The sequence below is a fragment of the Mercenaria mercenaria genome, chromosome 4, assembly GCF_021730395.1.
Source record: "Mercenaria mercenaria strain notata chromosome 4, MADL_Memer_1, whole genome shotgun sequence".
Classification (NCBI taxonomy): domain Eukaryota; kingdom Metazoa; phylum Mollusca; class Bivalvia; order Venerida; family Veneridae; genus Mercenaria; species Mercenaria mercenaria.
In genome coordinates, this window is record NC_069364.1 from 73,001,283 (window position 1) to 73,029,072 (window position 27,790).

General features: G+C 35.2%; 2 protein-coding genes across 9 annotated transcripts in view; one reads left to right on the forward strand and one right to left on the reverse strand.

Moving 5' to 3' along the window:
- LOC123552137 (phosphatidylinositol-binding clathrin assembly protein LAP-like) overlaps positions 1 to 8,042 on the forward strand; it is a 48,103-nt gene extending 40,061 nt beyond the window's left edge. For all 8 annotated transcript variants that reach the window (XM_045341547.2, XM_045341553.2, XM_045341552.2 and 5 more), the window contains one exon: positions 1,135 to 8,042. The gene's annotated coding sequence lies outside the window, so the exon portion shown is untranslated. The remainder of the gene's footprint in view (positions 1 to 1,134) is intronic.
- Positions 8,043 to 17,014: 8,972 nt separating this feature from the next.
- Positions 17,015 to 27,469, reverse strand: LOC123552139 (NADH dehydrogenase [ubiquinone] 1 alpha subcomplex assembly factor 4-like). Its single transcript, XM_045341556.2, has 3 exons — positions 27,198 to 27,469; positions 18,930 to 19,027; positions 17,015 to 18,474 (listed from the first exon to the last, which is right to left on the reverse strand). The coding sequence occupies exons 1-3, from the start codon at positions 27,361 to 27,363 to the stop codon at positions 18,145 to 18,147; spliced, it is 594 nt and encodes a 197-aa protein (XP_045197491.2). The 5' UTR covers positions 27,364 to 27,469; the 3' UTR covers positions 17,015 to 18,144.
- Between the last annotated feature and the right edge of the window lie 321 nt (positions 27,470 to 27,790).

A 27,790-nucleotide genomic window follows, 5' to 3' on the forward strand; every position in this document is an offset into this window, starting at 1 on the left:
TGCAAGTCTTTATAAAACGTACAGAAAAAGCTTGTTTATTTCTTTTATAGTCTGTGGGATGTTATGTGATATCAAAGATAAGAATTGATAGAAATGGAAGATTTGTAGGCACATTATCCATCATTAAATAGTTCGACTATGTGATGTAAACTTTTGTCACTGCACTGAATGTTTTTCAGGATTCTTAATATCCTGGTCACTTATGTCTCCCACCACACAGTGGTGTGGGAGACATATTGATTTACTCCAGTCTGTGTGTCTGTCTGTCACAAAGCTTGTCCGCACTCTAAGTCGAACATTTCTCATCCGATCTTCACCAAACTTGAACAAAATGTGTGTGTCGATAAGTCCTCGGCCAAGTTCGATAACTAGCCAAATCGGCCCAGGCACTTCAGAATTATGGCCCTTGAATTACCGAAAAACGCTCAGATTTTAGGCGCATTCCTGGAGCCAAAAGGACCCCTATACTACTCACGAGTAGTATAGGAGTTCTTCTGGCTCCAGGAATATGCATGCAATCTGAGTAGTCTAGGAGTCCTTTTGGCTTGATGAATGTGCATGCGCTCTAGAAGGGCAAGTTCGATAATGAGCCAAATCGGTCAAGGCACTTTGGATTTATGGCCCTTGAATTACCGAAAATCGGCCTTTTTACTCTTGTCCGTGCTCTTAGTCAAACATTTCTCATCCAATCATCACCAAACTTGAACAAAATGTGTTTGACCATAAGTCCTCGGCCAAGTTCGGTAACTAGCCAAATCAGCCCAGGCACTTTGGAATTATGGCCATTGAATTACGGAAAATCGGCCGTTTTACTCTCGTCCGCGCTCTAAGTCCAACATTTCTCATCCGATCTTCACCAAACTTGAACCAAATATTTTTGACCATAACTCTTTGGCCAGGTTCATCAACTAGCCAAATCGTCTGAGGCACTCCAGAATTATGGCCCTTGAATTACCCAAAATCGGCCTTTTTACTCTTCAAAGGTGTATTTTTAGTGAGTAAACAGTAAACGACAAGAAGAAGAAGAAGTGAGTAAACAATATATAAAGACTGACTTGCTATTTAGATGATTAGGCAGTTGTGGGAGACATGCGCTTTTCTCAAAAGCAACTCTAGTCTATGAATGTTTTTCAGATATGTTATGCTGGCATAATTCCAAGCAAGCTCAGGATTGTAATGAGAGATTTTCATCATAGTCATGTTAATGACGGGGGAACATTGCTTCTGAAGATGTCAGTAACAGCAATAATGACATGTGACACGCTCGTGAATCTCTTGAAGCAGTTCGTGTGATAATTATCGGAGTAAAGTCTCCTGTCAAGAATTCTTCTTGGAAACTACACTTACTTAATTCTGTTAAATATTCACTACTTTGGGACTGTGTATTTTTATTATTATCAATTTTAATATGGCGATTTCATGAGCAAGTTCATGAAATTAAACACTGGTAAATACCTGGTTAATATGTCAGAGGGAAAAATTGATCATTACAAACAGTATGAGGAAATACCGTCACAGTGTTCATACACACAAAAAAACTCGTATAATTTTTGTTTCTAGCTTCAGGTAACAAAGTTCAGTTTATGTTCAGTGAAATTACAGTGTATTTGAAAGTTCATAAAGTATTTGAAGTATGCAAATTATATATATATGATCATCTTTATTCACATAATTTTTACATTCCATATTTAGCTAGCTTTGATTAATGTGATCCATGATTTGGTGTTCAAACCATTTTTCAGGTAATGTGAAAATGTTATTTTTTTCCCTAAAGCAACCTTAACAAATGGAAAGAAGCCAAATAGTTTATGCAATATTAAGTGTTTAATAACTTCAGACTAGAGCTATGGAAAGTTTGGTCATTTCATTGTTACTCTGTTTTGTTCGAAAGAAATTCTAGATTTGGCTGGAATGTGTACTTTGATGTTCAAGCTCTTCGTAAAATTTTCAAACTTATTCTGGTATTGAAATTTATATTTAACACATTCAGTTGAATAACTGTAAATGTACTTGTATTAGCCCATGATTTCATTAGCACTTTGATGATCAGTTTGGATACTTTGAATGAAATAGTGAGGATATGAAATTAGCATGCTATTAGTTATCCATTTTATGCGTCAAATTTTACATTTCCTATCCTGCGTAGATGACTTTCAACCAGAATATTATTGAAAAGAAAATGGGAATTTTCAAATACTTATAAGTAGTTCTGTATGTTTGAATCACAGTTCATTCTGCAATGTAGAATTTGATTTAGGTTTGAATTGTCCTAACTTTAAAGATGTACAAAGAAAATGTTAGAAATGAAAAAGATAAGGTCATGTGCTGAACTATTTGCAAGACAAATTTGAAAAATTTGGACCTCTAGAAAGGTTTTGTAATGGGAGTCTGGGATACATCAGCTGAAAATTTTCTACATTGTAGATTTTAATGAAACTGTTCACTGTTTTAAATAAATGTATTTTCTGTTACAAGATGAAGTGCAATGTATATGTCTGTATTCACACATGATTAAAAGATCTGCAGATTTCAAGTTGCTTTCAAGATATTTGGAATTTTTTTCTTATGCCAGTATTAAACTATTTTTATCTTAAGAAGGGTAGTAGTATTGTAGTTTGTAGTAAATTTACCCCTCTCTTACCCTTAATTCATAGGATAATTTTCGTTTGTTTATGCTAAGGCGTTATCCCACAATATACGGATGCATAACTTTACGCCATTACTTCCATTTCATTGAACATGCAGAACTACAGTAAGATTATTATTTTTCTTTCCATGTATTCTTTTTTTTTTCTGTTGATTTTTTAGTGTTAAATAATTCATTTTTGATGAAAAAGTGAGAACACTAAAACGTAGATATATTGTAGAGTGTGTGATTTGTAAGTTGAAATTTCTTGCTCCGTGTAGTTACGTTACTGCTGTATGTAACTTACGGTAGATTTGATGGTGTTGGTTATTGAATGTGTTCTTTCCAAGCATGTAGAAATTCGGTGGTAATCATTGGTTTATGAAACATTTGAAGTGATCTATGTAAAGTTTGATACCATGTTTAGTATGTACATGTTAGTAGTTTATATATATATATATACATAAATGATGAACTTGTGCAATCAGAAATGGCGTCATTGATGAACACTAACTATGAACATTTGCTGAATGTGCATTTGGGGCATTGTAACTTGGACGGTCCCTGCTAATTGAGTAGGAGTTGGGGACTTTGTAACAGTGATCACCCTTGCTGATTGAATGTGAATTGGGGACATTAAAATTGTGACACTCTGACTGTGGGATATTGTAGCTGTGAACACCCTTGTTGACTGAGTGCGAGTTTGAGCATGTTTTGATCATATTTATATGAGATAACTTAGAAATATTATTGTGATATTAGTGTTTTTTTACTCTTCTACATGCTTGTGTCAATTCCTAAACTTTATAGAATTCTTCTGATACGATTCATCTTGTATTTCTTCCAGTCCAAAGATACATGAGGGGAAAGCTGCTAGCCTTAAAGCCAGCCATTTTTAGCTCATCTGATTTTTTGAAAAAAAATGATGAGTTATTGTCATCACTTGAGCGGTTGTCGGCGTCGGCGTCGGCGTCGGCATCTGCGTCGGCGTTGCCTGGTTAAGTTTTATGTTTAGGTCAGCTTTTCTCCTAAACTATCAAAGCTATTGCTTTGAAACTTGGAATACTTGTTCACCATCATAAGCTGACCCTGTACAACAAGAAACATAACTCCATCTTGCTTTTTGCAAGATTTATGGCCCCTTTTGTACTTAGAAAATATCAGATTTCTTGGTTAAGTTTTATGTTTAGGTCAACTTTTCTCCTAAACTATCAAAGCTATTGCTTTGAAACTTAAAATACTTGTTCACCATCATAAGCAGACCCTGTACATCAAGAAACATAACTCCATCTTGCTTTTTGCAAGATTTATTGCCCCTTTTGGACTTAGAAAATCAGTTTTCTTGGTTAAGTTTTATGTTTAGGTCAGCTTTTATCCTAAACTATCAAAGCTATTGCTTTAAAACTTGCAACACTTGTTCACCATCATAAGTTGACCCTGTACAGCAAGAAACATAACTCCATCCTGCTTTTTGCAAGATTTATGGCCCCTTTTGGACTTAGAAAATATCAGATTTCTTGGTTAAGTTTTATGTTTTGGTCAACTTTTTCTCTTAAACTACAAAAGCTATTGCTTTGAAACTTGCAACACTTGTTGACCATCATAAGCTGACCCTGTACAGCAAGCAACATAACTCCATCCTGCTTTTTGCAATAATTATTGCCCCTTTTGGACTTAGAAAATCATTTTCTTGGTTGAGTATTATGTTTAAGTCAACTTTTCTCATAAACTATCAAAGCTATTGCTTTAAAACTTGCAACAGTTTTTCACCATCATAAGTGGACACTGAACATCAAGAAACATAACTCTATCCTGCTTTTTGCAAGAATGATGGCCCTTTTTAGACTTAGAAAATCATGGGTAGGACAATATTTCTATTACACAAAAAAAATCAGATGAGCGTCAGCACCCGCAAGGCGGTGCTCTTGTTCTGAGATGTGTTTTTTTTATTTTATATAGGCTTTATTCCTTATAAATGACCATTGTAATCTGGGTTAGAAACACCCTATAACTGAGAGCTTAATTACTTTTACACACAGCAGAATAATTCATTTGAGCTGAAATACAGACCAAGAAAGGACTTGAGATCTATGTCAAAGTTTTCAACTTTCAAAAGTACTTTGATTTACTAGCAGTTTCCAAAGGTAAAATCAAAGAGATTTTTGAGGTCTGGGCTGTTTTTATTTATAAAACAAGTTGTAGAGTCTGTAAAGTTCGTTTAAAAACCATCCAGTGTACTAACCAAAATATCAAGGATAAGGAATGTAAATGTACTTCAAAATATACAAATAAAGATCAACTTATATTAAACAAACAGTTCATACAGGGTTACAAACTGTTTAAAAAACAAGTTTATATCTTTGGGGCATGCAACTTCAGTAAGAAAAAATTTTCTGTGACAATAACTACCGTAAAAACTTGAATATATTACGCTAGCATGTATATTACGCACCCCCAATCTTGTATCAGAATCTTGGGACAACACATACATTGGAATATAATATGCATGGAAAATCAGTCTGAGAGTTTTGTTTACAATCGGCCATTTCTATCTTGTGCAACAACAACTTCGCATGAAAATCGCACTTAACTGGTTACAGACATCTAAAAATGTCATCAGTAATTATAGGTGCTCTGAGAACATGACACTTTCTCAAACTGTCAACACCTCAGCAAGCTTTATACATGCAAACAAATATTGCATAATTACGGGCATCAAAGGAGAAGTGTTTTTTTTTTTTTTTAAACAATGTGTGGTCGACTGTATTGATCAGTAATAATTGGCCCATTATCCATCGCTGTTTGATATGTATGGCAATTGACCGATATCTTGAACACATGGCTGCTTAAATGATAAATTATAAATTAGAAATTAAAAAAGAAAATATGCAATTAAAACCATCTGTATAGTATATCACCATAGGTTCGGTAGCTTACCTGCTTTTAGACCTAGCCGAAAGCACTCTCTTCCATAGGAGATGCATATAACGTAAACACCAGACAGCTCACAAAAATTGTCTGATTTTCGGTGATATTTACATGCTATCAAACTAAGAAAAAATGTATGAAGCCCTACTTTGGTGTATAATGCACACTCCCTTGTAAAAATGAAAAAATAGTAAAAAACATACGTAATATATTCAAATGTTTACGGTAGTTGGAGCAATAATATATGCAAAATGTGGTGCAACTGAGACTATGTACATGTATATATAATACTGTGTATTTATTCACTATACTTGAAGTATATCTTGTAGTCTTCATCATTGGGTAAAGAAACATGCACACATAGCTCTTGCAGTCTTCATTAAGATTTTTTCCACCATTGTTATGTAGTATTTATGTATAAATGTTTTTACAAGTTGTTGATAAAGTGACCAAATGTCTTCTTTTTTTCACCTTTTTGTCTTTATACTTTGTTCATTTAATGTGCATCAAGATTTTTTGTTAGCTTCTTCAAATTAACTTTGTAAATATGCATCTATCTATACACATACAATGTATATATTTAAGTTATATCTATACACTGGTTATATGTAGCCATTTCTGTGTTTATAGCAGTAATATTACAGATTGTATAGTTGACTGTGACTACAAGACTGGAATTATTGATATATTATGTGCTATATATTCTATGCTTTTTATAAACTTGGAGTTTCTTACAAATTAACACTTAGAGATAAACTGTTCAGTACAGTCAAACTTCGTTAACTCGAACTCGGATAATTCGTACATCACCCATCTCGAACTCGTCGTCAGGCCACGGAAAAATCCCAGTATAATGAATTTTGTTCGATAACTCGAACAACAGATCACTCGAATGAATTTTGCTGGTCCCGTCGAGTTCGAGTTAATGAAGTTCGCCTGTATAATATTAGAAAAGCTTATGCAATCAGACCTGTGCTGAGGATCCTCTCTTAATCAGAGACCCATATTTTAAGGTCAGATTTAATCTGATAGATGGACTGAAAATTAAGTTGTGAATTCAGACAGCCTGCACACTAAGACCACTTTCTGGCTCTTCTCAGCAAGATCATTATGTGTAGGTTTTATTGTATAGGTTTAAAAGATAAATTGAGCACGTCATGTTTTAAGCAAATTGAGTGAAGAGACAAAACAGATAATTCTATTTTCTCTGACATATTTGGTATACCACTTGCTTTAGTTAGATGGTTTATTGTTACATAAATTATAATATGTCATTAGTAAATCAAAGGTTAAATGAATGAGCAAGGTCAACAAAAGTAAATATTGTTACATACATTTATTAACAAGCATGCATTCTGATAGATTTTATTTTGCTTCTGTTGTTTTGTTCGCATGCATGGACTTTCTGTACAGTATTAATTAGAAATTATAACATTGTACAGAAGAATTTAACTATTGTTGAAAAGGCTTTGTAACAGGCAAGATGATAACTGTTTGAGGAAATGTTGTAATACCTTTTGAAGACATATCTGATCAAATTTAAGTTGGATATCCAGTAAACACTATACACCTTGGCCATCTTACCTGTATGCTGTTTTGTAGCTTTAATAATTTTATTTATTACTTTTGAGAATTATATTTATAAAGCACACACATAATAAATTTAGTGTTCAAATTAAAGAACAATGAAATGCTAGTCACCATACATTGAGTTAACTACCGGATGATACAGAAGTCTAGTGCCATAGCAGTAATTTAGTATTCACTATATATATTAAAGTATGGCAGACATAATACTTACAGATTGTACGATACATTAATAGTTTAGTACACTTCATTAGGTGATTGTATTTTATTGAAAAACGAGTATTCTCTCTATGTATCACTTTAATAACTAAGTCAATGTAACCTGTTAACCCTTAGAATGCTAGACGCGATTGGTTCTGCCTTTGCAATCAGTGTAGATCATGATCAGCCTGCACATCTGTGCAGTCTGATCAAGATCTGCACTGTTTGCTAATCGGTCAGTAATCTTTTTGGTGAGCACCCCTTTTAACAGTTAATGGTACTGTCCAAATTCACAGATGGACAAGTTCATTATAGAAATTTAGCAGGATAAGGGTTAAATATTTAACAGGTTCTTCAAAATTGTTTGCTTTCTAGCTTTTTGTAAATTTTTGCCAGACAAGCTCTAAGCCTACAGTATGTTTCTAGGTAGTCATAATGCACATATTCCCTGGCAACGATGATCAGTATTTCTACAAAGATTTCTACATTAACTACACCAGGGGAGACTACTCTAGATTACTGGGTGTGACATTATTGTTGATGGTAGATTTTGTTGTTGATATTACAGAGCATAAATCATTGGTTTATTTTTCAGTGACAGTGCATACATTATGTTAATGTTATTATAATTGTTATTAGCGCTATAATCATGTCACAAAATGTTGTGTACCATAGACAATGAATAAAATATTAAAAAGTATGAGAGTTCCATTTGTTAACTTGCATGTATGGAAGTCAATTCTGTTCTCACTGCATTGGAAAGACATCAGCTAATTATTAGCATAAACAAGAAGACCAAAGGGTCCTAAGTCGCTCACCTGAGAACAGCTAGAACAAGGTACTTCTTTGATTTGACCAGTTGACCAGTTGACCTTTTTTTTGGCCCAAGATGACCCATATTTGAACCTGACCTAGATTTCATCAAAACAATCGGCAGGATCAGACTTCATAAATATCCAGTCTAAAGTGCAGCCCCTAACGCTTACACAAGCTATTTTTTTTATTTGACGGGGTTAACTACCCAAGATGACCCATATTTTAACCTAACAGATTTTGCCCAGACAAACAGCCTGATAAACTTTAATGGATATCCAGTCTAAAATGCAGCCCCTAATGCATACACAAGGTATTTCTTTGATTTGATTGGTTGACCTACTTTTTATCCAAGATGACACATATTTGAACCTGCCCTAGATTGCATCAAAAGAAACATTTTGATCTAATTTAATGAATATCCTGCTTAAAATGTGACCATTTTTTGCATAGGCAAGGTATTTCTTTGATTTGATCAGGTGACCTAGTTTTTGACCCAACATGACCCATATTTGAACTCTATCTAGCTGTCATCAAGACTTTTTGATCAAATTTTATGAAGATCCACTAAAAATGGAGCCACTAGTGCATACACAAGGTTATTCTTTGATTTTACTGGGTGACCTAGTTCTTGACCCCTATTTGAACTTGACCTAGATTTCATCAAGACAAACATTCTGATCAAATTTCATGAAGATCAATTGAAAAAGGCAGCCCCTATTGCACTACACAAGGTTATTCTTTGATTTGACCAGGTCACCTAGTTTTTTACCCAACATGACCCATATTTGAACTTGACATAGATTTCATCAAAGCAAACATTTTGATCAAATTCCATGAATATCCTGCTTAAAATGTAATTATTATGTAGCCCCTATTGCATTCACAAGGTTTTTAGCTCACCTGAGCCAAAGGCTCATAGTGAGCTTTTGTGACCGCTCAATGTGTGTCGTGCGTCGTCCGTCCATCAACATTTTCTAAAAAAAATCTTCTTGAAAACCACTGGGCAGAATTACACCAAACTTCACAGGAATGTGTTCAAAGAATTGAATTCCATGCAGAACTCCGGTTGCCATGGCAACCAAAAGGAAAAACTTTAAAAATCTTCTTGTCCAAAACCACAGGGCCTAGGGCTTTGATATCTGGTGTGTAGCATCATCTAGTGGTCCTCTACCAAAATTGTTCAAATTATCCCCCTAGGGTCAAATATGGCCCCGCCCTGGGGGTCACATGGTTTATATAGACTTATATAGGGAAAACTTTGAAAATCTTCTTGTACAAAACCACATGGCCTAGGGCTTTGATATTTGGTATGTAGCATCATCTAGTGGTCCTCTACCAAAATTGTTCAAATTATCCCCCTAGGGTCAAATATGGCCCCGCCCCGGGGGTCACATGGTTTATGTAGATTTATATAGGGAAAACTTTGAAAATCTTCTTGTACAAAACCACATGGCCTAGGGCTTTGATATTTGGTATGTAGCATCATCTAGTGGTTCTCTACCAAGACTGTTCAAATTATCCCCTTAGGGTCAAATATGGCCCCGCCCCGGGGGTCCCAGGTTTTACATAGACTTATATAGGAAACAAGAGGGCCATGATGGCCCTATATCGCTTACCTGTTATCATTGCACTTGAGGACAAGAAGGTCCTCAGAAAAAATATCTAAGTCCAAAGGACAGGAACAACAAAGGGAAGAAATTTAACCAAAACGAAAACAAAATTCTTACAAGGTACAGATATGTCAAAATACACCTAAAAATTGGAGGTACCATCCATGTTGTACCACAGAAAAGTGGTCTCGGTTTTTCCCTACAGCTAATAATAAAAAAGTTACTAAAAATAAGCTATTTATAGTAACGTAAAAGGGAAGTAATTAAAAAAAACAATTATTGTAAGTGAACAAAAGGATCTGCCAAATAAATCTGTTGACATAAATGAAATTTCAGATCAGTATCTTCATTAGTTACGGAGATATACCCATTTTAATTTGAAATAAAGGGAGGTAATTTGACATAAAATCAGTCTATAGTTATCTACCCTGATTGGCTCAGTCCAGCTAATGACAATAATGAAATTTCAAATAAGTACTGTACTTACTGATATAAATCCATTTTGATAACTATCAGGGGAGGTAATCAGATATAAAATAACTCTGGAACCTACGATTGGATCTGATTTGTCATGGAATCCAAGATTTATTGTTGTTGAAGATAATTTGGAAGTTTGTATCAAATAAAACCATAAATGAAGTATCTATATGGCTGCAAAAGCCAAAATTGCCAATTCTGGACCTTTAAGGGGCCATAACTCTGGAACCCATGATGGAATCTGGCCAGTTCAAGAAAGGAACCAAGATCTTGTGGTAATACAAGTTGTGTGCAAGTTTGGTTAAAATCAAATCATAAATGAAGCTGCTATTGTGCAGACAAGGTCAAAATAGCTAATTCTGGCCCTTTCAGGGGCCATAACTCTGGAACCCATTAAGGGATCTGGCTGGTTTAAAAAAGGAACCGAGATCTTATGGTGACACAAGTTTTGTGCAAGTTTGATTAAATTCAAATCATAAATGAAGCTGCTATTGTGCAGACAAGGTCAAAATAGCTAATTCTGGCCCTTTCAGGGGCCATAACTCTGGAACCCATAAAGGAATTTCGCCAGTTGAAGAAAGGATCCAAGATCTTATGGTGACACAAGTTGTGTACAAGTTTGGTTAAAATAAAATCATAAATGAAGCTGCTATTGTGCAGACAAGGTCCAAATAGCTAATTCTGGCCCTTTCAGGGGCCATAACTCTGGAACCCATATTGAAAGCTGGCCAGTTCAAGAAAGGAACCAAGATCTTATGGTGATACAAGTTGTGTGCCAGTTTGGTAAAAATCAAATTATAAAGCTGCTATTGTGCAGACAAGGTCAAAATAGCTCATTTTGGCCCTTTCAGGGACCATAACTCTGGAACCCATAATGGGATCTGGCCAGTTCAAGAAAGGAACCGAGATCTTATGGTGATACAAGTTGTATGCAAGTTTGGTTAAAATAAAATCATAAATGAAACCACTATCGTGCAGACAAGAAATTGTTGACGGACGCACGGACACACGGACGGACTGACGACGGAGGAAGGGTGATCACAAAAGCTCACCTTGTCACTATGTGACAGGTGAGCTATAAAAGTTTAAAAATCTTCTTGTCTGAAACCACAACACGAGACCTTTGATATTTGGTTTGTAGCATTGTCTTATGGTCCTGAACCAAAATTATTCAAATTGCACCCTTTGGGTGAAAAGAGGCCCTGCCCTGGGGGTCCCAAGTTTTATATAGACTTATATAGGAAAACGTTCTAAAACTCTTCTTGTCTAAAACCATACGACCTAGGCTTTTGATATTTGGTATGATGCATTGTCTAGTAGTGCTCTACCAAAATTGTTCAAATTATGCCCCTGGGGTTAAAAGAGGCCCCGCCCTGAGGTCACTTAGTTATTATGTGAGTTATATAGGAAAAATACTTATAAAATCATCTGATCCTATTTCCGAGACTGTTTAATTATAATTACCTGATGACCCCAAGTAATATGATGTCAGTTGACTGTGACCTTGACCTACTGACCTACTTTCTTGTTTTTTAAGATACAGCCTTGAAATTTTGATGACATACACAGTTTTGCACACAAATCGTAAAACTGAATTTCATTGACTATGAATGTGACCTACTGACTTTCTTAATATTTTATCATCAGTTTGACATTTGAAACATGTAGCTCATATTACTCAGGTGAGCAATCCAGGGTCATCATGACCGTCTTGTTCTTTGATTTGACCTAGCGACCTAGTTTTTGACCCAAGATTACCCAAATTTTGAACTTGATCTAGATTTTATCAAGGCAACCATTCTGACTAAATTTTATGAATATCCAGTGTAAAATGCAGCCCCTATTGCATTAACAAGGTTTTTAGCTCAAGGTGAGCTTTTGTGACCGCTGGATGTCTGTCGTGCGTCAACAATTTCTAAAAGAAATCTTCTGACTTCAAAACCACTGGGCAGATTTATACCAAACTTCACAGGAATGATCCTTGGGTGGCCCCCTTTCAAAATTGCCCAAAGAATTGAAATCCATGCAGAATTCTGGTTGCCATGGCAACTGGAAGGAAAAACTTTAAAAATCTTGTCCAAAACCACAGGACCTAGGGCTTTGATATTTGGTATGTAGCATCATCTAGAGGTCCTCTACCAAGATTGTTCAAATTATCCCCCTAGGGTCAAATATGGCCCCACCCTGGGGTCACATGGTTTATATAGACTTATATAGGGAAAACTTTAAAAATCTTCTTGTCTGAAACCACAAGACCTAGGGCTTTGATATTTGGTATGAAGCATTGCCTTGTGGTCCACTACCAAGATTGGTCATATTATTACCCTGGGGTGAAAAGAGGCCCTGCCCTGTACTGCCTCGGGGGTCCCTAGTTTTACATAGTCTTCTTGCCTGAAACTGCAAGGCCTATACTTCTGATATTTGGTATGTTGCATTGCCTAGTGGTCTACCTCCTAAATTGTTCAAATTATGCACCTGGGGTGGAAAGAGGCCCTGCCCTGGTGGTCCAAAGTTTTACATAGACTTTTATAGGAAAAAACTTTAAGAATCTTGTCTGAAAGTTCAAGGCCTTGGCCTTTGATATTTTGTATATATCATTGCCTAGTTGATCTCTAGCAAGATTTTCGAATTATGCCCCTGGGGTGAAAAGAGGCCCCGCCCCAGGGGTCACTTGTTATATGCGTTATATAGGAAAAAATACTTAAAAAAATTATCAGATCATATTTCCTACACTGTTTAATTATGATTACCTGATGACCCCAAAAAATAATGGGTCACCCAACTGTGACCTTGACCTACCAACCTACTTTCTTGTTTTTTAATACAGCCTTGAAATTTGGGTGACATGTACAGTTTTACACACCAATCTTAAAACTGACTTTCAGTGACCATGAATGTGACCTACTGACCTACTTTCTTAATATTCTAGAATCAGTTTGACATTTGAAACATGTAGCTCATGTGACCTAGGTTTTGACCCCAGATGACCCATATTCGAACCTGACCTAGATTTCATCCAGACAAACATTGTTATAAAATTCCATGAAGATCCAGTGTGAAATGCAGTCTCTATTGCATATGCAAGATTTTTCTTTCATTTGACCTGGCGACCTAGTTTTTTACCCCAGATTACCCATATTCGAAGTTCGAACGTGACCTAGATTTCATCAAGGCAACCATTTGTGACCTACTGTCTTAATATTTTAGCATCAGTTTGACATTTGAAACATGTAGCTCATGTAACCCAGGTGAGCGATCCAGGGTCATCATGACCCTCTTGTTCTTTGATTTGACCGGGTGACCTAGGTTTTGACCCAACATGACCCATATACGAACTTGACCTAGATTTCATCCAGACAAACATTGTTATTAAATTCCATGAAGATCCAGTGTGAATTTCAGTCCCTATTGCATATGCAAGGTTTTTCTTTGATCTGACCTAGCGACCTAGTTTTTCACCCCAGATTAATTGTATTCGAGGTTCGAACTTGACCTAGATTTCATCAAGGCAACCATTCTGACTAAATTTTATGAATATCCAGTGTAAAATGCAGCCCCTGTTGCATACACAAGGTTTTTCTTTGATCTGACCGTGTGACCTAGTTTTTGACCCCAGATGACCCATACTCGAACTTGGTCTAGATTTCATTCAGACAAACATTCTGAATAAATTTCATGAAGATCCGGTGTAAAATGCAGTCCCTATTGCATACACAAGGTTTTTCTTTGATTCGACCGGATGACCTAGTTTTTGAACCCAGATGACCCATATTTGAACTTGACGTAGATTTCATCAAGGCAATCATTCTGGCCAAATTTCATGAAGATCATTTGAAAACTAGAAGATGCTTTTGTAGAAAAGCGCATGTCTCCCCCAGTGCACAGTAAAAGGCAAGAAGTCAATAGGGGACAGAAGCGAAAGTCAAAGAGACACTGATGGTTGGCTGCAACAGTGATCATCTACTCGGCATGTCCATCATCCAACTAAGTTTCAACATTCTGGGCCTAATGGTTCTTAAGTTATGGATTGGAAACAGTTTTCCATGTTCTGGACTTTTACCTTTGATTGAGTGACCCCAAATTCAATAGGGGTCATCTACTCTGAATGTCCAAGCATCCTATGATGTTTCAACATTCTGGATAAAGTGGTTCTCTAGTTATTGATGGCAAAGCTTTTTAGTTATTGATGGCAAAGCTTTTTCAATGTTCAGGCCTGTGACCTTGACCTTTACACAAGTGACCCCAAGGTTCATCTACTCTGTAAGTCCTATCATCCTATGAAGTTTGAAGTTCTGGGTCTAGTGGTTCTCAAGTTTTTGATTGGAAACTGTTTTCAATGTTTGGGTCCCTGTAACCTTGACCTTTGATCAAATGACCCAAAAGTCAATTGGAGTCATCTTCTCTACATGTCCAATCATCCTATGAAGTTTCAATATTCTGGGTCAAGTGGTTCTCAAGTTATTGATCAGAAACGGTTTTCCATGTTCAGGCCCCTGTGACCTTGTCCTTTGATCTAGTAGCCCCAAAAATAATAGAGGTCATCTACTCTGTAAGCCCTACCATCCTATGAAGTTTGAAGGTTCTTGGTGAAATGGTTCTCCAGTTACTGACTGAAAATGAAGTGTGACAGACAGATGACCCCTGTGACCTTGACCTTTGATCAAGTGACCCCAAAAAAATAGGGGTCATCTCTTCCATAATTCCTATCATCCTATGAAGTTTAACCGTTCTAGGTCAAATGCTTCACAAGTTACTGATGGGAAATGGATTTCCATGTTCTGGCCCCTGTGACCTTGACCTTTGATGGAGTGACCCCAAAATCAAAAAGGATTATCTACTCAGCATGTCCAATCATCTTATGAAGTTTCAACATTCTTGGTCAAGTGGTTCTTAAGTTATTGATCGGAAATGGTTTTCCATGTTCAGGCCCCTGTGACCTTGACCTTTAAAAGAGTGACCCCAAAATCAACAGGAGTCATCTACTCTGCATGGCCAACCATCCTATGAAGGTCAAGTGGTTCTCATTTTATTGATCGGAAATGGTTTTCCATGTTCAGGCCCCTGTGACCTTGACCTTTACAGAGTGACCCTGAAATCAATAGGGGTCATCTATTCTGCATGTCCAATCACCCTATGAAGTTTCAACATTCTGTTTCAAGTGGTTCTAAAGTTATTGATTGGAAAAAGTTTTCAATGTTCAGGCCCCCATGACCTTGATCTTTGATGGAGTGACCCCAAAAACAATAGGGGTCCTCTACTCCACAAGCCCTGCCATCCTATGAAGTTTAAAGGTTTTAGGTCAAATGGTTCTCCAGTTTTGGATCGGAAATCAAGTGTGACGGACAGGGCAAAAACAATATGTAGGGGGAAGACATAAATACAGCCTCTATCGCATACACAAACTAAATGTTGACAGACCATGGGCATCCAGCGATCACAATAACTCGCCTGAGCATTGCTCAGGTGAGCTAAAAATACTGTTGCCATTAACTTTTTATGGACCAAAGTTTTATCTCTGTTGGGTTCAACACAGTCTTGAAGTATTTTAGTGAGTAATTTTTCAAGACATGAATCCAAGATTTATCAATTCTGAATTACTAAGCCAATAAAAGGAAACAGGCTGTTTAATAAAGTTAAATCTTGCTAGGATAGTCATTGTATGACTCAACATGAAGTTGTGAAAAGGTGATGACAAGATGTCTGATGAATAATCTGAACATAAAATCGGAATTGTTTTATATTGTACTTAGCATAAATGAAGTACATCAAAATGACATTTTATAGCTATTTCCGTATGTTTTCCTAATACAGCATAGGTATGTCTAGTGAGCAAAATAAGGAAATTTTATCAAAGTGAGAAATAATAGATCTAGTTTAATGAACTACATGTATGTTGGTTAAATACAAGAAACACGAATTCCATAACTTCAGGTGCAACAGTACTGGAGTTTTCTTAAGTTGTAACAACTACATGTACCTCAAATGAGACAAATTGTCACAGATACCAGGGTCAAGTTGCACAGATACCAGGGTCAAGTTGCACAGATACCAGGGTCAAGTTGCACAGATACCCGGGTCAAGTTGCACAGATACCCGGGTCAAGTTGCACAGATACCAGGGTCAAGTTGCACAGATACCAGGGTCAAGTTGCACAGATACCAGGGTCAAGTTGCACAGATACCAGGGTCAAGTTGCACAGATACCAGGGTCAAGTTGCACAGATACCCGGGTCAAGTTGCACAGATACCAGGGTCAAGTTGCACAGATACCAGGGTCAAGTTGCACAATACCAGGGTCAAGTTGCACAGATACCAGGGTCAAGTTGCACAGATACCAGGGTCAGTTGCACAGATACCTGGGTCAAGTGCACAGATACCAGGGTCAAGTTGCACAGATACCAGGGTCAAGTTGCACAGATACCAGGGTCAAGTTGCACAGATACCAGGGTCAAGTTGCACAGATACCAGGGTCAAGTTGCACAGATACCAGGGTCAAGTTGCACAGATACCAGGGTCAAGTTGCACAGATACCAGGGTCAAGTTGCACAGATACCAGGGTCAAGTTGCACAAGCTGTCTTATACTCTGCTTATAACACTGACATTTCAATTGGTCTGTAGGTTACAGAACAAACTGCAGGCTTCTCTGTTTCAGTTTAATTTCAACCTTAGTAAAATAAGGCACCGAACTGGTTTAAAAATGACTTTTTCGTATTGAATTATTACTGGCAGGTATTAGGCTCTCAGTCTTAACAAAATAAAACCAGTATACCTACTTTAATTTGCATTTTTAATACAAACTCTTCCACTGCAGTAATGTTAATTGAAAATATACGGAGTAATACAGAGCACAAAAAGAATTATCTTTGCAAATATCAAATCTTGACAGAATTACAAAAAATTATGAATTTTCACTCGATTTATTTCAACATTAAAAAACAAATACAAATACATAAGCTTCCATACAAATCTGCTACCTTATAACTGACCAATTCTGACAATGATGACATGATCAAGAAATTAAACACTTGTTATTGTAATGTAGAAAATGGTGTACTCTAGAAATATGTACCAAAATATATGTAGTTTGAAAAATATAAGAGCAGTTTTTTCTTTTAAATGTAGACTCACATGGCAACAAAAATTCTTTTTTAAGATATATATGGAAATTACTGCTTTATTTGAAATTTTCTAAAGAGGGCTTAGTGCGGATAGATTATATGATATAGAAATGCATGAGAATAAGTTGTTTTACTAACTTTCCATTCAAATTTGAAAAGCTTTTGTTACACTGCTTTATTTGTAAAACTGTATATAAACAGTCGTTAAGTACTTATTTCTCTGTCGTGTATTGGCCAAGATGATAGGAAACTTTTTACTGCGGATGTGACCAGGGTTCAATTCCCAACGCAGACATGTTTTTAACTCATGATTTAGCTTTTTTATAAATAGTTTACAAACAAAAATCTCTATTCTAATGTTAATAATATGATTTCAAATTTAAAGACAGATAATTTTTAGCCAAAGTCTGGAGGTCAGTCCCTTTATTTCAACGGATTGAGTACTCTGGTAGGAAAAAGGATCTTTCATGAAGAATGAAATCATCACGGAGCCTTTAGTTCTTATAAAACATACACAACTGTTTTTTTTTTCAATTTATGCACATCTGAAATCCCTATAATAACACTGTCTAGTGTCAGATGTTAACATAAAAAATTATGTGTTAGTGACACTGAAACTGTTTTATTTCTATATTCCAACATTATTTTTTCTGAAACCAAACAATTCCTCTAATTTTTTGTTTCAGTATCTACAACTGTCTCACTAATGTTCTCGACTTAACAATGTGCCAGCTTGAAAAAAACATAACTGAAAGACAGAAACTCCTATAAAAAGCCTTCATCAAGTTAGTTTTGGTTTCTTTTCTTTGTTTGGATCATAAGTCCATTTGGCGCCAAACTCCTTAACATCAACAACCTCTCCTAAATCTTCTAACTTAATTTTCTCAAAATATTTCAATAAGTTAATTGTATCTTGTAAGTCTAACTCGTATTCTTTAGCAACAACTTCTGCTTGGTGAAGTTTTGGTTCACCACTGTGTTTATCAAGAATTGTTCCAAACTGTCTAAAGGAAATTTTGCCTTTCGGAATTTTCCGTGGTTCTTCCAACGCTAATAGTGGATCTTCTATGTGTTCTCTGCTCTGAGGTAAGGGGCGTTGTACAGATCTGATCTGAAAAGAACAGAACGGATCACATATTATTCACATTCCTTAGAAAAATATTTGCTTGAATCACCTTGATCGGAAGAAAAGTTTGACACCTTTTTAAAAGTGAATTATATACATTTACAAGATGTGCAACACAGATACTTACAGAAATTTACATCATGTCAGAGGACAGCAACTCTACTATTCAACAGCCTTGTCACTAAAGAAAGTTTACTGAATGAACACTAAAGTCAAAAAATATTCATATTCATTTGGACTGTGCTGTCACATTTGGTCGGTAGTCATTTTTACATATTGTGACTTTACTGTCACATTCGTTTGGTAGTCACTTGCATATTGCAACTGTACTTATAGTTATTTAAAAACTGTAATGTTAATTCTATTATGTTAGTTTTGGTAACTGTACTATATCTATAACATTTATTATTTACAAACTGTAACTGTAACTGCAGTGTTACCTGTGGCATCTTTTCAACCATATCCACATGTAACGTATTAACACGATCAATCAATGAAGGATCTTGCTTTTCCATTTCCTCCTTTATTTCCGGGTGCTCTGTAACATAATAAATTATGATCATAAATTTAGAACAGTTAAATTAACAGAGAACAAATAAAAAATTTTACTATGTATTTTTTATCATCAGATATATTAAATATCCATATAACTATTTTCAGCCGTATTAAATAGGTATGCATGTTTATTCTTAAAAAATAAATACATGTAAAAGAAGACAGATGGGTACATATAGATTTTAAAGTCTGGTTCAGGCTGACATTTTTCATGTAGGGCACTGATAACCAAACCTTCTCAAGTCTTCATATTCTTTGATTAAAGGTCTGTAGGCAACTTTTAAGAAAATAATTCCGGACAAACTAGTGTGTCCTGTGTGTATTCAGAAAACATGGCTGATTATTTCATTATGGCATGGACTCATCAAGCGCTGGTATGTTGAATTTTCCATCTGGATTGAGATCGTTTAATAGCGGAAAACAGGTCTGTTATATGTTGCTGTTTTTTGTTTTTTTTTAAAAGAGCAGTTCAAAGGTATATTAACCCTTACCCTGCTAAATTTTCATAATGAACTTGTCCATCTTTTAAACTGGACAGTACCATTAACTGTTAAAACGGGTGCTTACCAAAAAGATACTGATTGAATAGCAAACAGTGCAGATCTTGATCAGACTGCACAGATGTGCAAGATGATCAAGATCAACACTGTTTGCAAAGGCAGAATCAATTGTGTCCAGCTTGATAAAGGTTAAACAGGACTATTGTCTGGCAATAAAATTTCACCACCAGAAGAGGCAAAACTTTTTCATATTTGCTGCCATGCAAACCACTTTTTCATAATGAAAATAAATCTAAGGACCAGCATATTCTCCAAATAGTCCAAAAAATATAAATCAGGTTTCATAAACAAGAGCTGTCACAGGAGACAGTGCGCTCGACTATTTTGATGCTGGAAAATGAAACTGGGCATATCTGAGGAAACTGGAGCTGTCACTGGAGTGTTTAATGACTCCAATGGTGGATGAAGATATAGCAAAATAGCTTGAGTCTGTGTCAAAAATATTAAGTAATAAGAGAGGTAAAGATAAAAGTGTATCAAAACACTATATAAGTATAATTCTAAGCAAAAAGGGGGCATAATTCATGAAATATTGGTGCAAGACTTATATGCACCTTGTGTTATATGATGTGAGTGATGATATTGAACAACTACTTCAAGTCTGAATCAAATGCATTTCGTAAAAACTGAGATAGAGTGAAAATGCATCAAATTAACCTTAAATTCTAAGTAAAAGGGGGCATAATTCATGAAAAAATTGGTGCCAGAGTTATGCACCTTGTGTCATATGATGTGTGTGATAAGGTGGAACAACTACTTCATGTTTGAATCAAATCCATTAGTAATAACTGAGATAGAGTGAAAGTGGCTGTGCATCAAAGCTTTAAGTTTAACCTGAAAGTCTAAGTAAAAAGGGGGGATAATTCATGAAATATTGGTGCAAGAGTTATAGCCATTGTGCCATATGATGTGGGTGATGATAAGGAATAACTATTTCAAGTTTAAAGCAAATCCATCAAGTACTTAGTAGATAAGGAGAAAAAAGAGAAAGTGTAAAACAAGAGGGTCATTGATCCTAAAGAGCTCACCTGTGTATAAGGCTTTAAGTGTGTTTGTATAGCGTAATGGTACAAGTATTGATAGGTTTTTTCTACGTTAGCGTCACACACATTCTTTCACCTAGGGCAATAGTTAGACAGTACAACTCTGATATCATACGCCAAAAATCAAGGCTCTAGCTATTATTCATTCAGAGAAGAATATTTTCAAAGTTTTTTAAATAAAAGCCTATAGTAAGTACATGTCACATACAGGGGTGTGGCTATTTTTGACCTTAGGGCAATAATTTGGTCAATTATGGTAGAGAGTTAAACCCTTGTATCACATGCCAAATATCAAAGCTCAAGAGAAAAAGATGTTTAAAGTGTGATAGCTGAAAACCTATTTTTACCCAAAAAGACACATATGTTCAATGAACCGGAACCATTTGAACAAATTTAAAAGAAGGGTACCCAGAGATCGTTTGTGTAAAGTTTCATCAAAATCCATTCAGTGGTTTTGGAGGAGATGTTGTTTAAAGAAATTGTTGATGAAAAGTGACCACGCCCTGTGGTGGCCATGTTTTTTAACAAATCGGAATAATTTGAACAATATTGGTCGAGGGTCACACAAGGACCATTTGTGCAAAATTATTTTAAAATCTTCTTATCAAAAACAGAAAAATATTGACATGTTATGTTACAAATAAGAACAAGAGGGCCATGATGGCCCTATATTGCTCACCTGTTATCATTGCACTTAAGGACAAGTCTTCAAGGTCAAAAGATCATAATAAAGATCATTCAAAAAAGAATTATGAGAAAATATAGTTGAAATTTTCTTAAAGTAACTTTAGATAAATTTATTCTCAAATCAGGCCAGAAGTCTCATACAAGAAGATTTAATTTTAAAGTTTTCTATATGGTCATATAGGAATAATGAGTGTCTCCTGCAGGACGCCATGTTTTTCGAAGAATCAAAATTATCTCAAGGAATTTGGTAGAAGGTCATCAAAGGCACATTTGTGTAAGATTATTTTGAAAACGGACCAGTAGCTTTTGTGAAGAAGATTTTCAAAGTTTCCTATATAGCCATATAGGGAAATCAAGCCCAACCCCACTATCAGGGGCCATAACTACAGAACCCATGATGGGATCTGGCCTGTTCAAGAAAGGAACCAATATCTTGTGGTGATACAAGTTGTGTGCAAGTTTGGTTAAAATCAAATCATAAATGAAGCTGCTATTGTGCAGACAAGGTCAAAATAGCTAATTTTGGCCCTTTCAGGGGTCTTAACTCTAGAACCCATTATGGGATCTGGCCGGTTCAAGAAAGGAACCGAGATTTTATGGCGACACAAGTTTTGTGCAAGTTTGGTTAAATTCAAATCATAAATGAAGCTGCTATTGTGCAGACAAGGTGAAAATAGCTAATTCTGGCCATTTCAGGGGCCATCACTCTGGAACCCATAATGGAATCTGGCCTGTTCAAGAAAGGAATCGAGATCTTATGGTTATACAAGTTGTGTGCAAGTTTGGTTAAAATAAAATCATAAATGAAGCTGCTATTGTGCAGACAATGTCAAAATACCAGTACTTTCCTCTGAATTCAGCAAGAATGAACTTACTGAAACTTATAAAATAAATGTTATAAAATACTGCAGTAAATGTTATTAAAAGGGTCAAGGACTATCTTCCCTTCTGCACCTGTACATAAGCTTATGTTCCTATCAGGGTTTTTATTTAAGATTCTACAGCATAAATAGTGAGCAGAAATTCCTGTTTCCATTCTATGGTGGTGGAATTAATAGTGTCAAGAGCTGTGATACGTATATTCTATTCAACTGGATTTAAAATAAGGCGCACGCATATAGCGGTCCTCCATTACTGGAGGGAAGATTATAAAGAAGAAGAAGACATGGCACATGCTAATCCAGTTTCTTGAACAAATAGTATATATGTGTTTATTACCAGTGACACTTCACTTTAACATGCTAATTTGCATTTCATAGCTGTGAAAAATAATAGAATATTATGATAGGTGTTAATCCCTTGGACATAGCTCCTTTGTTCTGATATAATTGTTTTATTAGAACCAACTGGTAATCTTTGATCCCGTCACTATCATGACTATGTTTTGAAGAAAATTACCAAATTATGATTTGATACTGTTCTATGCATCATTATTATTTATATTCTTATCGGAGCAAAAATTGAAAAGCTTAGCATTTAGTTTAATCATTTTTTATCTGTGATAAAATTCGTTGCATAAAATGATACTAACTACATAGCATTTGACACCACTGTCGTACAAGATAAAAAATATAATTATCATTGTAGACATTATGAGTATTCTACAATTTCAGTGACATAGTTTTTCTAGGCTCGTGACTGTTTTACAACTTATTTTCAATGTGGTCCTTCGGATAACATGTAGTGTGAAGGATAAAACTTTAAATATATGTTTAAAATGTAAATTTATGATTAAATACTGAGCTATACCAGTTAAATTTGAAACATATTACAGAACCATGATCACATAAACTTCAGAGAAATTCAGACCTCAGAGAAATACCTGACTTTACATGCATCTTCTAAATGAATTCTCCTTGACAATGTATTAACTATTAATTTAGGGCTAACTTTTAGCTCCTTTTGCAATAATATCAAAGACTGAGTGATGTTCTCCTGTAAACACACATTTTACTTTGAGCTTAAATTCAATTTTGAAATAACTGAAATGATCAGTTTACAGGTGAATGATCATGTATATGTAGTACAACGTAAAGAACTTCATGTAAGAAGCACCACATTTGGTACTGTAACTGAATGTAATTAATTATAATTTAGAATGTAACTGTAAAAATTACATTGCTAAATTTCATGTAATGGTAATTGTAATTTAAGTGGACATTTCTCAATGTATTTGTAATTTAATTAATTACATTTTAAAGTAATTGACCCCAGGTCTGATTTAAACAAAACATTTTGCTTTGTTATTTTTATAACAAGAGCAAAACCATCAGGCTTACTGTCAAAACTGAAAATATCAGAAAGAACAATTTATGCAGAAAAAAGAAAGAATCCGTATGACTAGGTTTTCCCCATCAGAAAGGCAGCGCCTCATTTCATATTAATAACATGAAATAATATGGCTGGCATGAAAACTCGCTTTTTTAAGTGAAATTTATAAGTAAGTTTACAACATCATTTATAAATGCATGTCTAACCTATATTTGATGCCTCTTATAGAATACAGAATGTCCATAATCCTAGAATCCGAGGCTAGGATTAGGCCTACTATAATCCTAGCCAATGCCTTGACTAAATCAAGGGCCATAACTCTGGTCAAGCAAAGTGAAAACCCCCCAAAACTCTCGCATACAAATTCTTGTATTGGAAACTTGTATTGGTCTTCATATGCTGGATAATATTCCTTCCTGATTTCATGACTCTATGATATTTTTTTAAAGATATATGCAGACAGATAATAGCAGAGCTACCGGCGCCGCAAAGCGGCGCCGACAGCGTCGCATTACGGTTAGACGTATGAAAAAGAAAATGAACAGAGAGATCTAACTGTGTATACTATCGAGTTGAAAATTCGTGGTACTTTTTGGAATCGGTGTTGTTCGGATTTTTTCAAGTACACTATGCACATAGTAATTAATCAGTAAACACGTCAGTAGACGCTTACTGTTTATGGTTGACAAAAGCGTCTCGCTTACTGCTTTGAATATTGAATAAAAATGCAAATGAGCGTTTGATAATAAGAAATAAGTGCTAAATACATTTTCTACGAAGAAAAAAAGAAAAAAACACAATATTTTCATTTTGAAACGACTTTCGTCACGCTGCCATTACTGAACTTTATTATATATACTTATGTTTGTCTTATGACGTCATAACTCCACAATGGTGTAGTGGTTAGCGAGTTCGCGTTGTAATCCAGAGGTCGTGAGTTCGAATCTCATCTGGACCAGATTTTTTTTTAATTTTTATTTTTTTTATTTCATTTCTTTTTTGTATTATTATGAGTTTTGAAAATATTGTATAACTAAAGTCATTCATGTGAAATTCAACATGTGTTTAGTTTTGATGTCAGGTTCCACTGTAGTGCCTGTGTAGTAGTCAGTAGACATAACTTAGAAAAAGAAAAGCTTTAGGATCAAAATATACAACCATTAAACTGTGAAAAGCAAATAATGCTCTTCTCCCTGTTCGCATATATTTCATTATTAGCTTGAAAATCACTGACCAGAGTTTATCCAAAAAAAAAATTTAAAAAAATTGGCGATGAATTATCAACAAACATCAAAAAGTTTCTTACTACCATCCTTATTCTATAGTGCTAAAAGATTAACCACTTTTGGGTTTAAGGATAACATGGTGTAATAGCCATATTTCATATCTTGTAACTGGATGGTAATATTTAAATGAAATTTAGTCATTTTAAAGACATTCAAAATTAAAAACATTTCACCGAGAGATTTTTCGAATTTTATCATTTTTAGGGGAGATAATCGGTATTGAAGTTAACATTGATGCCTATGGGAAATATATAATTTCTTTGATTATGAGAATCTGAACTTGAGTTTCGAGAAAATTTTGCGGTAGAAAGCTGCATTATATGATTCTGATACAAATATCAAAAAGAAATCTAAAATTCACCGTAGGGAAAACGAGAAAATTACCTTTTTCTAGTTTTCAGGGGAGATAATTCATAAAAACCCAAAATTATCAGGGGAGGTAATCTAAAGGAAATTTATTGAGAACTTCTGTCACTATATAACTTGTCAATATGCACCGTATTTCTTTTGTTTGACATTTTCAAAGTTGTATGTACACTTTTGGTGAAATTGAGGCCTATTACGGGTAGTCATCCTTAAAACAAGCTTTGTACAGTCATGTAAATGATTGTAATTTTCTCATACCAGGCGTCTGTTATAGCAGTATTTTTGACTGAAAGTTGGACACATTCTTCCTTCCAAAAAGAACCAAAATTTGACAATAATGACATTTAAAAGAATTACAATAGTCATTTCCTGGATTACGTAAATTCTAATTTCTATTAACTTTGGAATTGGAACATTAACTTTTTACATTAAGTCCTCATTGCCCAACATTCACACGCAAAGACACAGAATTCCTTTGGCTATTGGCCTAATGAGATTCTGTTAGGTTTGAAATGTTCAAAGTTCAAGCTTTTCAATTTGAAGCAGTTATCATTTTGTGACTGGTTTCCAGTATGATAATAAGTTATGTAAAATTGTTGATGCAGTACGTTGTAATAAGAATAACAGAAATTATTCAAATACGTTTTTTTTTTTTATCTTGGTGCAGATGTTAATCTATACCGAACTTTCTTTTAATTATATACAGAATATTTGTGGAGTTTTCACATGTCGAGAATTAATCTTGATGCAGTCTAAAACATGCATTCAGAAATCATGAATTATCATTAAGAATTTTAATAGATCTAGAGTGGCAGAACCTATGCTCGCGGTATTTTGTACATATATAATCTTTTTAAGAAGCAAGAAAAAATTATTATTTCGACTTGCCTATGCAAAAACATAAAGTTATCCTCCTTTTATCGAAACATATTGTTGATGTGTGTCATCACGGGACTTAGTCGTCTCGTGAGCTATCGACACGGCATACGTGAAAAGGTGAAAATTCGCCCTGAAGGGAACCCATGCTGGCGGTATGTTATATCGATTAAACTAAGGGCGAAAAAAAAATTCAGCAGGCTAAAAAGGAACAAACAAGCATATGCGAATATAATATTTAGAACATTACTCATTTATTATGTGAAAAACAAAAGAAATGAGGATAAAATTTAGTATGTGCCTCTATGTGTATATTTCCCTTATAGTAATGGAGTCACTATTAGAACAAAGCTTAAAGACGTATGATAATGTTATTTAAAAACAGAATGTTCAAGTATTAAAGATTCAAACAACGACAGTGATTAATTCACTAATGTTTTCTACACTTCTTTTGTGTGTAGGAAATTTACTCCTCCCTACATCTCAGAAATAACCATTTGGACTTTGTCAAAATACTAAGATCAACGTCGATCTTTTCATGGTTCGAAAGGCACTCGTAGTGTAGCCAGGCGTCACATTCATCACATCTTGCTCTTAAATGTATCTTATATCTGAACGTAATGCACAATTTCTAAAAAACTAACTTTAGTTGAGTGATTTTGACATATTTGTGTGAGATTTGTGCGACGGATAAAGATTGCGTAAAATGTATCGGCTGCTGTATACGTCACGTGAGCGGCACGAGCGGCTATCGCTACGTTAATTGCAAATGCATTTCACCACTGGTCGGTGTTGAACATAGCATGGTGAAATATTTTTATCAGTGCTTCTGCAGAGAGCGTAATTATCGAAATACCGCGAGCATAGGAATACCGCGAGCATAGGTTCCACCACTCTAAAGAACATAAACTTCCTAAACGAATCCATAATTCCAGATAATTCCAGCACCACTCCTTTAATTTTTAACGGGCACTGGTGATTTTTCATGGGAGCTCTGCTTTTTAGGTAGCACCTAATTTCATATTAACATGTTTAACAGTTACAACGCATATACTATGTCGGACCTGCAACTTGTCTCTCTATGATGTCTTTAGTCGTAGGATGTAGGGGTGCAGCAACCGGCTTCACTTTATGTTTAGCCACGGCCTTTTGAGCCCTTTCATCAATGTTTATATTTTTAATTGGCCTAACAGCTTTCCTCACCACTGTTCTCGAGAAATTCCCTCCCATATTTTGCAACTAAACTCCACAGAATGTTACGAAACGTACACAATTATTTTTGAAGGACATGTTTACTGCCCATTTTCAAAATCTCGGACAAGCATGGCGTAAGGTATCTCTCAAGGTATATCCAAATGATCTGCAATATTTCCCGGTATCCGGTAAAGAAAGGATGAGTTATAGGCTATAGATGACTAAATTTTATGGGTGTCGTGCTAATATCTATTCACTGTTTTGAGTCAGTGCAATGTTTTATTGTTAATAATGTGTTTAACACTACATTTATAGACATTCCTATTAGTCTAAAAATGTATGGTATTTTTTCTACAATAAAGAATTGTTTCATACTTTGTGAGCGTGAAGAACATTAGTTTCTAAGACATTCAATAGCAGAAAAAGCACAAGTCACCACACTCGTTTTAATTCAATAAGGCAT

What these genes read in the sequence shown, in the direction of transcription:
- LOC123552139 (XM_045341556.2), bottom strand. Translation starts at nt 27,363, where the DNA reads ATGGGAGGGAATTTCTCGAGAACAGTGGTGAGGAAAGCTGTTAGGCCA. An exon ending in CATAGAGAGACAAGTTGCAG is followed by an intron (nt 19,028 to 27,197) that starts GTCCGACATAGT and finishes ATTATGTTACAG; the next exon opens with AGCACCCGGAAATAAAGGAG. An exon ending in TGGTTGAAAAGATGCCACAG is followed by an intron (nt 18,475 to 18,929) that starts GTAACACTGCAG and finishes TGTTCTTTTCAG; the next exon opens with ATCAGATCTGTACAACGCCC.